At 35.7% G+C, this 17,167-nt stretch overlaps 1 protein-coding gene and 1 pseudogene across 2 annotated transcripts; one reads left to right on the forward strand and one right to left on the reverse strand.

Moving 5' to 3' along the window:
* The first annotated feature begins 10,142 nt into the window (after positions 1-10,142).
* Positions 10,143-11,841, forward strand: LOC145119808 (UDP-glycosyltransferase 73E1 pseudogene; annotated as a pseudogene).
* Positions 11,842-12,246: 405 nt separating this feature from the next.
* Positions 12,247-13,972, reverse strand: LOC145119874 (UDP-glycosyltransferase 73C11-like). Of its 2 annotated transcripts, XM_079055640.1 has the most exons (2): positions 13,348-13,970; positions 12,247-13,251 (listed from the first exon to the last, which is right to left on the reverse strand). In XM_079055640.1, exons 1-2 carry the CDS (start codon positions 13,862-13,864, stop codon positions 12,371-12,373), a joined length of 1,398 nt encoding a protein of 465 aa, XP_078911766.1. In that variant the 5' UTR covers positions 13,865-13,970; the 3' UTR covers positions 12,247-12,370. The 2 variants fall into 2 exon arrangements, with proteins under 2 accessions (XP_078911766.1, XP_078911767.1); XM_079055641.1 differs by having other exon boundaries at positions 12,247-13,972.
* Between the last annotated feature and the right edge of the window lie 3,195 nt (positions 13,973-17,167).

The raw sequence follows: 17,167 nt of genomic DNA on the forward strand, positions 1-17,167 counted from the left end.
GCATTGTAAGGGTAAGTTTTTCCGCAAGTTTTAAAATAAAAGAAAATGTTTGATTTTATTTATTTTAAGTATCCTTACAATGACATTTGTGAAAAATTGTTGTTTATATGATTCCATTGATAGCAACATTGGGAAATGGATTTGATTCTGTCGTTTGTGGTAGTGTCATAATTTACCAAATAAGGAAAGATTCTCATCAACCAAGTTCCAGTTGGATAGAAACTTGGAATCATGCAACTTGTATTGTATGATGAATGAGAATTTTCATCTTTGGAAAAATTAAGACTAGTTCCTTGTTCACATGTATGTGTGAGTCAAGTGATGGACTAAGGGATCGAGTACACATTCTTGTGCACTGGTCAAGTCCACCACAAAAGATCGATAAGACTATTCGTCATGATTTACTAAAGTTTAGTAAATATGGTTATACTTAAAAGTTTAAGTATAATTCTGAAACATTGGAAAAGTTTCAATGTATGGCAGAACGAATGAGAAGAATCAAATTAGGCAGAAAGATAAAAGTTTCTCAAATATGAAAAGATGGGAGAGTACTTTAGTATCATGTTTTGTGATTATCTTAGTGGTTATGAAACCATATCACAATTGATCCTCTAAGGACATCTTAGTACATTTGTTTGACTAAGAAGAGGAATCGTGAATTGTAAAATTGGTTAAATCAAAAGATGAATCATACTTCGTTCCAAAACAAGTCTTAGAGTCATACTCTAAGATTGTAATTTGAGTGATACATCTTAAGAAAGGTTTATAACACTTGTCAAATGTAAGAGTAAAATGAGTCCTACTCTTGTACATTTGAAGTTGGTAAGTTGTGATGTTTTGGATAAAACAAAGACCAACCAAGGCCAATTGTGTGAAGTGTTTGTCTTGATAAAGAATCCGCACTATCTCTTGAATATTTGGCAAGTGAGTCTTATATGTCAAGAGGACAGTGGGAGTCTTAAAGATCTTGGAAAAACTTCAAATATCTATTCAAGAATAAAAACCTATAGTTTATCACTAGCACACGGCGTGAGGTTTATAACCTATCGTGTTGACATATTCCTGGTTCTATGCCTATTCCAGTTAAAGTTGGCTTTGCATATGAGTTCTGATAGTTCTCAATTGATTGCATAACAACTTGGAAGCAATGGCAGGCCGTTGTGCTGCTAGGTGGCAAGAAGTTGAGACTGCACAAGTTCAATCCATATGAGTTTGGATTTGTCATTAACCTTGTCTTGTGATTATGGTTTTGACAAATTCACATGGATAGAAACACATACACCATAAAATCTAAGTGTCATAAGGTTTCTCTCCGATTCATGAAAATGATGGTGAGGAAACACTTTCACTAAGTATATTTTAAGTAGATAGCAATTGTGATATTTGCATTCTCAAAGTCGTTAGTGGAGCGAGTGTGGTTAACCGGCACACTAACATGGACTTGTGATAAATGGAAAAGGTCTAAACAATTGAGACTATGATTACGACATCCTTTTTCATAGTTCTGAAATTTTTTAGACACACATGTGTGCTATCTAAGGAAAGGTGTATGATTTTGATAAAGTTTTAGCAAAGCATCTCGTATCAGAAATATGAACTTTGGTAAGAAGGTCAATAAAGTATTGATTTCTAGAAGTCTAACTGATTTCTAAGTACATGTCAAAGCTAGTGGGAGCATAAGTGTTATGCTAATAATCATCATGCAAGTGGGAGCATGATAATTATAATAACTGTTGCAAGTTAGCAATGTTAATTATAGAAAACAAAAGGTTTCAATTGGGAAAAGGTTGTTTTGCTATAATTAAGGGAGATGAAATTATACTTCACTTCAATTCTAAAAGCTTAGATTGAGGTTTTAATCATCTTTAGTCAATGATATATATATATATATATATATATATATATATATATATATATATATATATATATATATATATATATATATATATATGAATTTTATGTTGGAATGGCTCAACACAAGGAAATTCTATATATGGGTCCATTATATGCGTTCTAAAATTTGATTATGATTACGGCATCCCTTTTCATAATCTGAATTATGAGAACTTGGCAAATAGAAATAGAAATATTATAACAAAAGACTGGTCCAATATCATGTCTTTATGTGAGACATCATGAATCGTGTCCCATATGCTTCAGATATAGGATCGATTGCATGTGCTATAATATTCATTTGTTCTAAATTTTTCCAAATGCCCAGAGCATTAAGAGGGAAAAAGTACTAGAACTAGATATGACTAATTTGATTAAGCAATTGTCGAGGACAATCTAAGGTTTACCAAAGATTGGTTGCTCAGGGACAGTTGGAAGTATAGTGTTAATTTTGGAAGGACCATATTGACATATTCTGAAAAAGAGGCAACTCTTGTTCAGGAGTGATAGTCAAAATGAGAATATGGAAATGTTCCCGTAGGTGGAAGTTATTCATTAAATCTGTGTAAGATTAGGAAACTGAATGCATGAAGGATGTTCAAAGGAATGTGATTTTAATTTGAGACTTCGTTTCCATGGAGTGATCTCCGTTGGAATACTCTGTAATGTCTGTTGACAAGTCTTTATGACTAGTGTGCATAATCATTACAAGAGGATAAATTCATATAAGTTTAGAATCTAACAGATTTCAGTAAATGGTAGGAATTTGGAATTCTTACATTTACGATAAGGATTTGGGATTGTGAAATAAGAATTATTGGAATTATGTTCAATCGATCTATTTCACAAAGTAAAGATCCTAGACAAACTTAGTGTGAATACTTGGTGTATGGCATAACTAATGTTTGGAAAAACATAGTATGCATACTTGGTGTATGGCATGACTAGTGTTTAGAAAAAACCATAGTGTACATGCTTGGAGCATGGGACAACTATTGTTTTAATTCAAGTATAAAGTTGATAGTTTGAAACAGTATGAAATGGATAATGTGTAATCAATATGGTGATAATAAAAGATGTTTTATTTATATTCATAAGTTCTGAGACCATATTTGATTCGATTATTCTTGTGTTTCACTTTGCATGTTTTGACTTCTAGAATAACTAGGTCATTCTTCCCGAATGACTAAGTTATTCAAACCATCCACAGTCGGTCATATGTTGGAAGTAGATATGAATCAAGATTGTCATGAAGCTGGATTGTAGATGTCCAAGGTATCGGACATAGCAAGAGTTGCTGCAACATTCATGAGTGCTCATAAGTTCTTAGTATTGGATTCAACCCACGCTCGCTGGTACCACTTCATGAAATTTATCTCGAGTGATCGCGAGACGGTAATATCATATAAGTCTTCAAACCTAGAGATATGACTTGTTGCCTATGAGTTGGTTGTACATTTATTGTACGAAAACGCATTGGTAACTCGATGTTATAAAACGTGCCTTTGTGTATAATTCAACAAGTAGTAGAACAAGCATACGAGTCAAAGTTTATCTGTTCCTTCTTGGATTAGAAGCGATATCTGGGCCCCTCGATGATTTTGTATTGACCCATGTACCGGGCCCGGTCAGAACTAAGTTGATGTGTTCAATTAAGTTCTATGTCAAACAAATCGGAAATCGGGAAACAAACTGCTGGACAATAAGTAAGACATTGTTCCATGTATTTGTCCGGCTGATATCTAGAACAGAGGATTATATGATCACTTATCTTAAATGGCGTATCATCATCATCTTAGTTCCGCGAGACCTTGAAAGAACTACGATTGCTGATCGGTTCCTGAAGTCATTCTTGCAGTTATAGTTATTAGACTTATCCAAGTGAGAGACTGTTGGATTAGGTGTCTAAGTTCATAACTATTTCTGGAATGTACTTGACCCGGTTGGCATGGTCCATTTGGGTTGCATGGCATTGCAACACTTGGATAGACTAAATGAGAGAAAGGACACTTAAGGATTATTAATATATTATAAGTTCTAATATCTTAATAATATTATTTAATTAGTATTGGTCAAATAATTAATTTGGAATTAATTAAGTGATCAAAAGGAGACTAATTAAATATATGGGGTTGATTGTGTAAATCATCTATTCTTGTATAGTGGGCTAATGATCCATGGTTTGTATGGATTGGGTTAAAACCCATAAGGTGCTCCATGGATAATCCATGGATGTTACAAACCCATGGATCATGGAATATGGAAAGCCATGACAATTAGGGTTTACATGGTGTAACCCTACTGGTGCCACAACTATATAAAGAACCCTATACAAGCAAAATGGGCACTATGACTACTACTTGTACAAGAAAGAGGGCTAGCCGATTTTGAGGTGTAAGTGAACTTCTCTCAAGGTCATCCCAAGTGTTGTGGTGTTGTGTGAGACATTTGAGGCATCACACTTGAGGTGTTACATTTGGTTCATTCCATTCCATTGGAGTGAACCATTCCATTCATCCCTGATTCCATCATAGAAACACTATCTAGAAAAAAATGCAGAAAATTGGTAAATCCATTAAAATTTCAAAATATTATACATTTGAATTGACCATGGTTGGATGGAAGTGAGATGGGATCTTAAGCTAAACCCATTCATTTAAGACGAATTTTTTTCATTGATATTTTATAATTTATTGCTTTTCATTTGTTTTATAATTGTTTGCTTTATTCCTATTTTCCAATTTTCCAAATTAGGTGTGATTTAGTGGTTGTTGTAAGTTAGATAATCAGGTGTGACTTGAATTGTGATATTAATGATTAGGAGAAGGAAATATTGGTGGTTCTAATGATGGTGATGCTTTTTTCATATTTGTGAAGATCTTCTTATTACTCAATCTTGTGATCCTATAGGTTAATTAATTGAGTTTGTATACTCATCATTTCTTTAAAACGTCAACAATCCAAATTATTTTAAGAAAGAGCAATACTTGCACCAAAAAATGAAGTCGTTGAAGAAATAAATGATCATCTGCTTCTGTTGTTGATTTGTTTCCTGGAGAACAAAAAGAATACATCAGTTCAGATATCAGTAGCCAATAAGAGTTTATTCACAATCAATTTGACGACAATTTATTCACATGCTATTCTAGATGGACTTCAAATCTAAAATTCAGGGTCAATCATTGTCAAATGTTAGGTTGTTATGAGAACCAGTTTTCTTACACCTTCAGTTATATGTTGCTTTATCCAGAGTAAAAAGCATAAACCATTGAAGTTACCGATTTTAGATAAGGATGATAATTTGACCAATAAAACTTCTAATGTTGTGTATATTTCAAAATCTATGTTAATATGTTTATTTTGCTTATCAAAATAATTCATGATTACTTACGATCGAGAATCCGTTGCATTTTTCTATAGTTATTTTATTTTTTTGTTTGTATAAATTTTTTAATCATACCACCCGTGGATTCTACGAGTTATAACCTAATGTGTGTGTATATATATATATATATATATATATATATATATATATATATATATATATATATATATATGTTTTTTTTAAATAGAGTCGTTACCCATCTTTCTTTGTTCTTACATTTCTTTCTCTATCCAAATTCACATTTCTTTCTTTGCCATGCGCATCAAGACTTTATGGATTGGTTTAACTTTCAATTATTAGTTTTTTTTTATTAGGGTTAACAACATAGACGGGTAACGAAATTTGGTCTTTATCCATATTTAGGTAATCATATTTTTTTCCGTATACATTTGACCATTTAAGCTTGTTTGACATGTTTAAAATAGGGTAATATGACTGATAATTGCCGATGATATTACCCTATTATGAACATGTTCAACAAGTATATCGGTCAAGTATGTACGAAATAAACATAGTTAACTAAATACGTACAAAAACCAAAGTTTATTACCCGTTTTAGTAATATTGAGTTCTTTATGCTAAATGCAAGTAGTCATAAGACACACTGATGTGCCATGAAATCGGGCTATCGGGTCGTGGTGTCGGATCTAGATTGTTGATCTTAAGTATGTGTCGTTAGTGAGTTCTCGACTTGATTCCTAGCTACATTAACTGGTTAGGCCCAAGCGTAACCTAATCGTCCATTAACGCATACCTATAAATAGAAGACCCTCTCCGTGAGGAGGATATCTCATTCCTAGAGATGAGCCTACACTATATACATACACTTTCCCTATTCAGATAGTTCTCCATTTAGAAGAAACCATCTCCTCTTACATATCGATGTAACTTGATTTTCAGAGCCTGCTCACATGACACAATCCTTGAGACGATTCTAACATTTTTGTTCTTTAATGGCATCTAGGAATCAAATTAAGAACTCGTTAATGTTACCTACTCTAGTTATGATACCAATACCCGATAGGCTGATTCAGTTCGTCTTATGTGTATTTGCAATTAGTATAAAGAATCTAATATCAACAAAACATGTATGAAACTTTGATTTTTATCCACATTTAGATAACTATGTTTTTTCTTATATATTTGACCAATAAACTTATTTGACATGTTTATAATAGGATATTATTATGGGTAATTACAAGTTATATTATCCTATTTTGAAAAATCAAACAAATTTAATGATCATATATGTAGGAAAAAAACAATTACCTAAATATAGATAAATACCAAAATTTATTAACCTTATTAAATCATAAACCTTTTTCGATTATAATTATTAATAAAATAGACCCATTATCATTTTGCACTTTTATTATTCTTATTATTATATTAATTAATAAAATCGACCCATTTTATCATTTTGCCAGCTCAAGTGACGCATAGGTGGAGGCACCCCTCCTATTATTATATCTAGTGAAATTGAAAAAGAACCCATAGAAACTAATTAAAAGTTCCCTAATTTTATGTACATGGTTTTGGCGATTTTATGTACATGGTTTTGGCGGTTTTCGTGAGACAGATTGCTAACTCTTTAGTTATTAGACGGAGGGTGTGGGAGGGAAGCTTTCCTCACTTTTTGTGGGTCATACCATCATTTCCCTCACTTCTCTTTCCATCACCTAAAACCAAAGGAATGGGTGCGAAGCCCTTCCCTTATTTTTTTTTATTAAATAAAATTAATTTTTTTTATGATTTATAATTTTTAAATTAATACTAAACATAAAATTTAATTAAAAATAAAAAGCATTTCATTAATTAAAATAAAAATTACATTAAACCTAATATTTAAATAAGTAGAAATATAAAAAAACGCAAAAAAAAAACAACCCACAACATAGAAAACATAATTAATATCCTAATTTTATTTAAACTAAAATACGTCACTCGGAATCATCGTCTTCGTCGTCGCCATCATCGTCTTCGTCATCGCCTTGATCGTCTTCATCATTCTCTCCAGTGTCACTCTCGTCGTCGGAATCTTCACTCTCGACGAACATATCAGAATCCTCGTCTGATTCGTCAAACAAATCATCGTGAGAAAACTCTAACGGGGGCTGAATATGAGCCCTATAAATGTGCTCCACCAAATCAGCACGAAGGGCGTGATGAATGTCGCGATTGTGTACTTCTCTTCTATTCACCCTATACTCTTGTGTACCAACGGCTACTCCTTCGACATTTGGTAAAACTTCATTTTCGTTGTACTGACATATCGCTCTTCCTTCGTCTTCAAGAATCATATTATGCAATATGATACATGCATACATTACATGCTGTAACCTTTTCACCTCATATGACCTTGCCCCTACCGTTAGTACTTGCCAACGTCTCTTAAGTACACCAAATGTTCGCTCCACATCCTTCCTAGCTGACTCTTGCGCCTCTTTAAACTTTTTCCTTTTCTGGTCGTTAGGACATGTAAACGATTTCATAAAAACAGACAAGGGAGGATATATACCGTTAGTAAGATAGTATCCACACTTATATCCTACCCCATTTGCTTGAAAAGGTACATCGTGCGACTTTCCAAGGTAGATATCGTTGAATACCGACGACTGGTCTAGCACATTGATGTCATTGTTTGCACCAGCTGGACCAAAGAATGCATGTCATATCCAAAGATCATGTGATGCGATAGCCTCTAGAATGATCGTCGGCTCTTTGTGGTCGCCTCTCATGTACTGACCAAGCCATGCGTTGGGGCATAATGACCAACTCCAATGCATGCAATCGATATTACCTAGCATTCCAGGGAATCCATGCTTGCCTTCATGCACCGTGTACAATTGGTGGATATCGTTGATAGTTGGTTTGCGCAAAGATCATGTGATGCGATAGCCTCTAGAATGATCGTCGGCTCTTTGTGGTCGCCTCTCATGTACTGACCAAGCCATGCGTTGGGGCATAATGACCAACTCCAATGCATGCAATCGATACTACCTAGCATTCCAGGGAATCCATGCTTGCCTTCATGCACCGTGTACAATTGGTGGATATCGTTGATAGTTGGTTTGCGCAAATATCGTTGCCCATAAACCAAACAGATCGCTTTGCAGAACTTGTACACACACTCCCGCACGGTACGCTCTGACATCCTAAAATACTCGTCCCATTTGTCTGCGCCCATGCCGTATGCTAGCTGACGAATTGCAGCCGTGCATTTTTGAATGGGAGAGAAACCTTTTTTCCGCCTTGCATCTATTTTCCATTGGAAATATGGAAAACGACCTTCCAAATCACCAACAATACGTAAGAATAGTTCCTTCCTCATCCGGAACCGACGTCGAAACTTTACAGCGTAGATGGCGTCATCTGCAAAATAATCTTCTATAAGACGATCGTGTCCGGCTTCGTGATTTCTATGCAACGGCGGCTTTCTTAGCTTAGGTCGTGCACATGATGTTTCGCCTAGTCGGTTTTGATAGTATGCAACCGTTTTCGCCATGACGGAACCGATAAATTTAGCCTCCGCTACAGCCGTTGAATCGGATGATGAAGATGATGCCATTTTGAATAATATTTTTTGGAGAGAAATATAGGTTATGAGTTAAAAAAAATGGTAGAATGTTATAGTATTTATAGGTTAAGAAAAAGGAAAGAAAAAGAATATATATATATATATATATATATATATATATATATATATATATATATATATATATATATATATGTAACGGCTATATATCCGTTTGGAATAAAAAAAGAAAAAAAAACCAGCCAATAGTTTCAAGAGAGAGAGAGAGAGCGGGACTCTCTCCCCCCACCCTCTTCCCGCGTTCCCTTTCCCACACCCACGGTGCGGTGTTTCTTCGTGCGGGAAACGATCACGCGGTTTCCCCGCTCTCCACTCCGTCCGGCATTATAGATAATGAGCCCATAGAAACTAATTAAAGTTCCCTAATTTTATGTGCATATATTTGGCGGTTTTGGTGCGACATATTGATATCACTTCAGTTATTATAACTATTATATAATTTATGAAAATCCCGTTTATAAAATTAATTAAAATTTTAGAATAAAAATTTAAAATTATTTATTAATTATTTTAAATAAATTATTAGTTATGATCTATTATTTTATTTATATAAAGTTATAATTATCGATTCAAATAATTAAGTGAAATTATATAATCTTATAATATGTATTAATTTTACTTTATTTTTGCTTTTAATGTTATTAATTTAATATAATTAAAATGAAAAATTTAAAATTTTAAATGAAAAATTAATAGGTTAACAAGTAACATGACATTAATTAAAATTAAAATGTTTAATATAATAAATATGATAAAAAAAACTATTTTTTTTTTATAGCAAAGGAGATTTCTATTAATAGTATCAATTTATAAGATAGAAACAACATGATCTTGTGTACATGCCCAACTCTTGTTACATAAGCTCTTACATCACTAAACCGACAACCCAAGCACAATTCGGAATCGTAAAGATATAGACGGGACTTCTTGCACGTAATCTTCTACTTACTCTCCAATTAAAAGAAAAAGAAAAACTGTTTCCAATATTGCTCAAATGACCTACTTACAAATAATTAGCATTTTCGTTTTTTACCAGCTCATTCTTAAGAGTTCAAAAACAAGTTGTAATTCATAAAATGTCACAATCCAAATGAATCACGATGGTCAAATCTGGCATGTTTTGTATTTCTTAGGTTTCGAGAAGAGGCCAAATCCCAAGAAAAAGTTAATTAAGCACATGAAAACACCCAAAACCTGTCAGAATTCATTGCAGAAAAGGACACTTAAAAGTTTTATAAACGGGTATTGTAGATCACCCTTCTAAATTCTTATATAACATTATCACTACTAGAAATAATACCATAATATATAGCCACAAAGAACATCATACTCCATACATTAAAAATGGCTTCCAATATTCATTTTCTTATGATACCACTAATGTGCCCAGGTCACCTCATTCCAATGGTGGACATGGCAAAACTCATAGCACAACACTCTGCCACAGTCACCATCGTCATCACACCCCGTAATGCCACCAGGTTCGGGTCAGTCCTCCACCGTGCTGTGGCGTCCGGCCACCCTATCCGGATCCTCGAACTTCAATTCCCAGCTTCAGAATATGGATTACCAGAAGGATGCGAAAGTGTAGACGATCTCCCCACATTCAATCTCTCCAAAAACTTCTTCGATGCAAGTGCGAAACTTCAAGAACCATTAGAAGAAGTGTTTAACGAGCTTAAACCAAGACCAAGTTGTATTATCTCTGATAAACATTTAGCTTGGACAGCCGATGTTGCAAGAAAGTTTCAGATTCCATGGGTTATTTTCGACGGAATGAGTTGTTTCACTCAGTTAGCTACTCATAATCTATGTGTTTCAAAGGTTCATGAACAGGTGGGCGATTTTGACCCGATTTTGTTGCCCGGTTTACCAGATAAGATAACCATGACTAAATCCCAGCTTCCGGGGTTGTTCAATCCGGGAAAGAGTGCAAAGGCGAAGGAACTGAAGAGTGTACGTGAGAAGATAAGAGCAGCTGAAATAGGAGCGTATGGGACAGTTATAAACACTTTTGAAGAACTGGAAACAAGATACATAGATGAATATCGAAAAGTGAAGCAAAGAGTTTGGTGTATAGGTCCGTTTTCACAATCTAACAAGAATGATTTGGACAAAGCTCAACGTGGAACCAATGGTTCAATGGCTAACCACGAGTGCATCACATGGCTCGATGGTCAGAAACCAGGGAGTGTGGTTTACGTGTGTTTAGGTAGCCTAACGCGACTCACACCACCACAGTTTATCGAACTGGCTCTAGGGTTAGAAGAGTCAAAGTCCCCGTTTATTTTAGTGGTGAAAGGAGGGAGTCGAACGGAAGAGATAGAGAAATGGTTGAAGGAAGATGGGTTTGAAGAGAGAGTGAAAGGAAGAGGTGTTTTGATCCATGGGTGGGCCCCTCAAGTTCTCATACTATCGCATCCTTCATTAGGAGCATTCTTGACTCATTGTGGTTGGAATTCGACTATAGAAGGGATTTGTGCGGGTGTACCGATGATCACGTGGCCTCAATTTGCTGAACAGTTCTTTAACGAGAGGGTGGCTGTGGACGTAGTGGGGACTGGTGTCGGTGTTGGCGCTGAATCAGTGATGCATTTAGGAGAGGAAGATTCAGATGTGGTACAAGTGAAAAGGGAGGACGTGTGTAAGGCTGTGAGGACAGTAATGGATGAAGGTATTGAAGGACAAGAGAGAAGAGAAAAGGCTAAATATTTCAGGGGGGTGGCTGAAAAGGCGTTAGAAGATGGAGGATCATCTCAGCTAAATTTAAAATTGTTCATTGAAGATATTATTCTACACATGAATAAGGGATTGGCAGGTTAAGTTGCAGGAATTGGTAGCTAGTGATTTACCAACATTTATTTGATGATTCTGATTTTGAAAGGTTATGTTTTGGTTGCAAAATTTGTAGTTTGTTCAAGATACTACAATGAATAAATAATTAGTAACGTACAATGTTTCATACAAATTATTGGGTCTTGTTTTTCATATTAATTTTCTTTCAAGACAATTAGAAATCATAATCCTGTCACATAAATCCAAATCTTCTTACCTAAGCTCTTACATCATTAGGAGTCATAATCAAAGGCCACATGCCACGTGACCAAGGATCAAGATATGTGGTGGTTTTGCTTTTTAATTTAATTAAATTAATGGGCCAAGTCTTAGAGCAGTAGGTAAAGTTAGATTCTTTATAACAAATGGCCACAGTTTTCTCAGCTAGCTGAAATGCAACATATCTAAACACCATTTACCAAGATATATTAAATTGTCACCTATTTATATATTGTGAATTAACATTCATATTAACCTTAAGAACTAAAAATATATTTGATACTAGTCAATCAATACACATATTCTAGCTACTACCAAATGAAAAGGCTTATTTTAGTAAATTATTCTTCATTTTATCAATTCAAATTTAACGTGGCGAAAATCAAAGATCAATGTTATAACAATAGAAAAAGCTCCAATAAATCGAACTGAACTTGATCTTCTTAGCTTGAATTCCTAGTACTGGATTGGTTCCTGATATCTTCAATTAGTCTTCTCATATTCTGGTGAGAAGATCCTCCCTCTTCTATTGCTTTATGTGCCATCTTACTAAGTTCTTTAGCTCTCTTTCTTCTCTCTTCTCCTTCTTTCCCTTCTTCCATCACCATCTCTATAGCCTTCCTCAATTCCTCACTCTTTATTTGCACTCCAGACTTCTCTTCTTCACCCCAATGCACCACGTTTTGAGCACCAACACTAACTCCAATCCTCAACACTTGTACAACTAACTTCTCATTATAGAACTGCTCCTGAAACTGAGGCCATGTCACCATGGGCACACCAGCACACACCCCTTCTAGAGTTGAATTCCACCCACAGTGAGTCAAGAACCCTCCAATTGCAGGGTGAGATAGAACCAACAGCTGTGGAGCCCACCCACGGATCAATAGACCTCGATCTTTGGTTCTCTCTTCAAACCCATCTTCTTCTATCCATTTTTCTATCTTTGGAGTCTTGTGGCCTGCTCGAACGACCCAAATAAACGGTCTGTTAGAAGATTCTAGAGCTAAAGCAAGCTCGACTAGCTGGTCAGGCTCCATACGACTAATACTTCCGAGACATGCATAGATCACCGAACCATTATCTTTAGAATCTAGCCACTTCAGGCATTCGTTCTTGTTAATGGAGGGCTTGTTACCTCTCAGGGCCTTCTCTGATACATCCTTATAGCATAGCGACGAGGGTCCTACACACCAAGCTTTATCTTCTTTGATTTTCTGATATTCATCAGCATATCCTTGTTCCAACTCCTGAAAACTGTTTATGATTACTCCATATGCCTCGGATTCAGATACCCGAACATTTTCATGGAATTCTTTCACTTCTTTGGAGCCGGAGGAATTGAATGCAAAAGATAGTTGGGATCTTGTTAGTTCAATTCGATCAGGCAAACCGGGTAAAACAAACGACTCGGACTCACCCGCACTTTCATGTACCTTGGTGAGGTACAAAACGTGGTTACACATCTGTGTGAAGCAATTCATTCCATCGAATATAATCCTTGGAATCTGAAACTTTTTTGCTGTTTCAACTGGCCATTGGAGAAATGTCCCGGATAGTATGCAACTTGGCTTAGGCTCAGAGTTTTCAATGTATTGCTCCACTTGTTGTTGTAGTGAACTTTGGGCAAGGAAAAGTTCCTTGGCTAAGCCCAAATTTGGAAGATCATCCAAGCTTTCACAGCCCTCTGGTAACCCAAACTCTGTAGATGGAAGTGGGAATTCCATAAAACAGATGGGAAGACCTGATTGGACTGCTTGATCAAGGATTGACCCAAATCTGAGGGCATTGACTGGGGTGGTGACTATGGTGACTTTAACACCATGTTGAGCTAGTAACTTGGCCATGTCAATGGTGGGAATATAGTGGCCTGGTGACATTAAGGGTATGATAAGAAAGTGAAGAAGTTGGTTGTCTTGTAGTTGTTCTAAAGCCATTTGAGAGGCTTGCTGGTATGATGGAGAAACTGAATCAAGGTTTGATAAGGGAATGGTGTATGGATTGTAAATATAAATGCATAATCTTTCTCTTTCCCCTCCCCCTTTTTCAATGCTATTAATCTTATGCCCCTAATTTTATTTTATTAGATTAATATGCGATGATGCAAGCATACACATAAGCATCTCTACTTCTTTGGAGAAGGTGTAGATAACTACAACTTTGTCAAGACAGGAAAGCATATTTCTTGTATCTCACGGCAATTACCAATAGAGTCTATATCAGTAGTTTATAATCCAATGACAAATCAAATATACTTCTACCTTTTGTTCTTATTAATCTTCCTACTCACTAGATCATGAATCTTCCTACTCACTAGATCATGAGTTCATGACAAGTGTCAAAATCAAGAAAAAAAATAAAAAAGAGAATTAGTGAATTCTTCATGTCATTGTTTTACAAAAGTAGAAAGAAAAGTAGGAACAAAGAGGAAATTTAATTTTCCTAATCCAATATATAATCTTAAGTATAGCTCAACCTATCAATACTCTTTAGGTTGGATAATTTACAAATAAACTTTTTTCCAGGGGTATTTAGGAAAGTTTCCATTTATTTATGTTTTTGTATTGGAGAAGGATTTCAATCAGTTTAGTATAAATAGGGTATTGTTTCTTATGTTTTTCATTTGTTTTTTCAGATTTGGTTCAATAAGATACTTGGAAATGAAGTAATTTTCTCATAATTCTTTTCATTTCCTGTTCGTTTTTAGAGAAAAGAAAATGGAAGAAAAATTCATTGTATTCATTCTGTTGACTTTCTTACAGAGTAAACAATTATATTACAGCTTATACTACACACTTCTAGCTATCATACACCTAACAAACTAACAACTATTAGTAATTTAACTGTTTAACCAAACTACTAAATTAACTGTGATTAAGTATAATAACATAAATATAACAGTAATATCCCCCCCCCCCCCCCCCCCCCCCCTCAAGATGGACTTTGGAAGATGTTTTTCAAAGCTATCTTGGTCATTATTGGTAGCATCTTATGTCGAGGTAATGGCTTGGTAAAACTGTCGGCCAATTGGTGTGTTGTGCACATATGCATGAGGTTGATTGTATTTTCCAAAATCTTGTCTCCAATAAAGTGAAAATTAAGTTTGATGTGTTTCAAACGTTCATGAAAGGTTGGGTTGGATGCGAGCTTGATTGCCGATTCATTATCACAAAAAACCGAGTCGGTTCATGAATATGAATATCAAAATTCCTTAACAAATGATAAAGCCAAATAATCTCACTTGTAGCAACAACAATGGCACGATATTCAACTTCGGTGGAAGATCTTGAAACAATGGACTATTTCTTTGATTTCCAAGAAATCATTGATTCTCCTAGAAATACACAAAAAATAACATATTGCCCTCTCTGAATCATCAGAAAAAGATGTGATCTTTAAAGAAGCTTTGGAGGACAAAAACAATCCTTGACCAGGGTTTAGCTTGGGAAAGTTTAGAAGATGATTGTTAGCTTGAAAACGAGGTAACCGTGGGGCTCTAACAAACTGACTTAACTTATTTATTGCATATGTAATGTCTGGTCATGTTATAGTTAAGTACATTAATCGTCCAACTAATCGTTGTACGGAGAAGGATCCGATAAAGGTGCCCCATTGAAATTCAATGTTTTGAAAACAGGATCCATTGGGTGATTGACTGGTCTTTGGAACTAACACACAATAGTGTGCCCAAATCTCTCAAACCAAGGCTCTAATACCAACTTGAAACATCCCAAAAATACCGAATGAAATTTTCATTTTAATTAAGTCAAAACCATTCATTCATTACTCGTAAAGACGCCCAGAGTAAAACTATTCAAAAAACATCAGAGTAAAACCATAAACAATCGTTGTGGAATAATATACAGGGGATGTAGTAAAATCAAGTTGGGACCTTCCTATTGAAACCAGAAGGACCTGAAAACATTTTAAATATAAACCGTAAACATAAATCTTAGTGAGTTCCGCAAAATACCACATACAACACACATATATAAATATAACAGCATGTAGATGTGTCGGGTCCGTATCAACCCTCGGGTCTGTATCAACCCCCAGTCCATAATGACTCCATGTAATAGCATGTAGCTGTGTCGTCTCCGTATCAACCCCGAGTCAATAATGAATCTGAGCCCAGATTGGCTCTATGCATATAACATACAATCAAACTAGTGATAGTCACATAGATAATAGAGCACATACAGACATATCAGGAAGTGTCAGAAAGACAATTATCATCCTGCAACCATAATCCAGTGGGTCGTCATTGGTTCCTTCGAACCACAAGTACAGTGAAGAGACTAACCTTAACTACTTAACAAAAGCCCAACAGGTACCTCAACAAAAGATCAGCCAACCCAAACTTCCTAAAACCAAACCTAGACCAATCCTTAGACAAATGCTCACTTCTACCCAAGTTTGACTAAAAGTCAAACTGGTAAAAAATTCAATGGTCAAATTCCACAAGGTCAACAGTCAGCTTATCTAAAGTCAACGTCACGTCGAGACCATCCCTTGGCCATATCTTCAAAATGCAATGACAAAACAATCACGATTTTGGGCATCGTAAAGTTGTGACACATCCTATATCACGTCGTGACTTCTGCCCACAAGGCCAAAATCTTCATTAAGTTGTAACGCTTTGTTCCAAATTGACTTCTAGTCTGAGGTTGTGGGCCGAATGTTGGTCATCATAAGGATCATGGCTCTAGAGAAGGTAAGATCTAGGCCTATTTGGGTGCGGGTGATGTATTAGAAGTGATTCGGGTGTTCGGTTTGTGTTTTGGAGCTTAGGGGTATTTCGGTAAAGTGTCAGTTCGGGCTTTTGTGTAAAATGGATTTTTGTTAGGAAGGTCTAAAGGAATATATGATTTTATAGATGTGTAGAGCTTCTCGTCACCTTTCTGTGGATATAAGGATCGTTGAAATCAGGCTTGTAACGAAGAAGTTATGGCCTTCGGAAGTTTCGTGGTTTTTAGGCTAAGACGAGTACATGGGGCGTACACAAAGTGTACGCGGGGCGTATTAGTAAAGAAGGTAGTACGCTGGGCGTACCTTGGAGTACATTGGGCGTACTGACCAGGATGGTCGCGAAGGTTCCCAGGAGTACGCTGAGCGTACCATATGTACGCTGGGCGTACTCCAGTCAGATCAGAACCCTATTTTAGGGTCTTGGACCCTATTTAAGCTCCTTATCTCATAACCTAACCCTAATATCTTCAGCCTCCATCCCTCTAAACCCT

This window comes from Lactuca virosa, chromosome 6 (assembly GCF_052849685.1).
Source record: "Lactuca virosa cultivar CGN04683 chromosome 6, Lactuca_virosa_CGN04683_v6, whole genome shotgun sequence".
Classification (NCBI taxonomy): Eukaryota; Viridiplantae; Streptophyta; class Magnoliopsida; order Asterales; family Asteraceae; genus Lactuca; species Lactuca virosa.

Bases quoted from the DNA above. Each gene is read 5' to 3' on its own strand.
- LOC145119874 (XM_079055641.1), bottom strand. From the start codon at position 13,864: ATGGCTTTAGAACAACTACAAGACAACCAACTTCTTCACTTTCTTATC.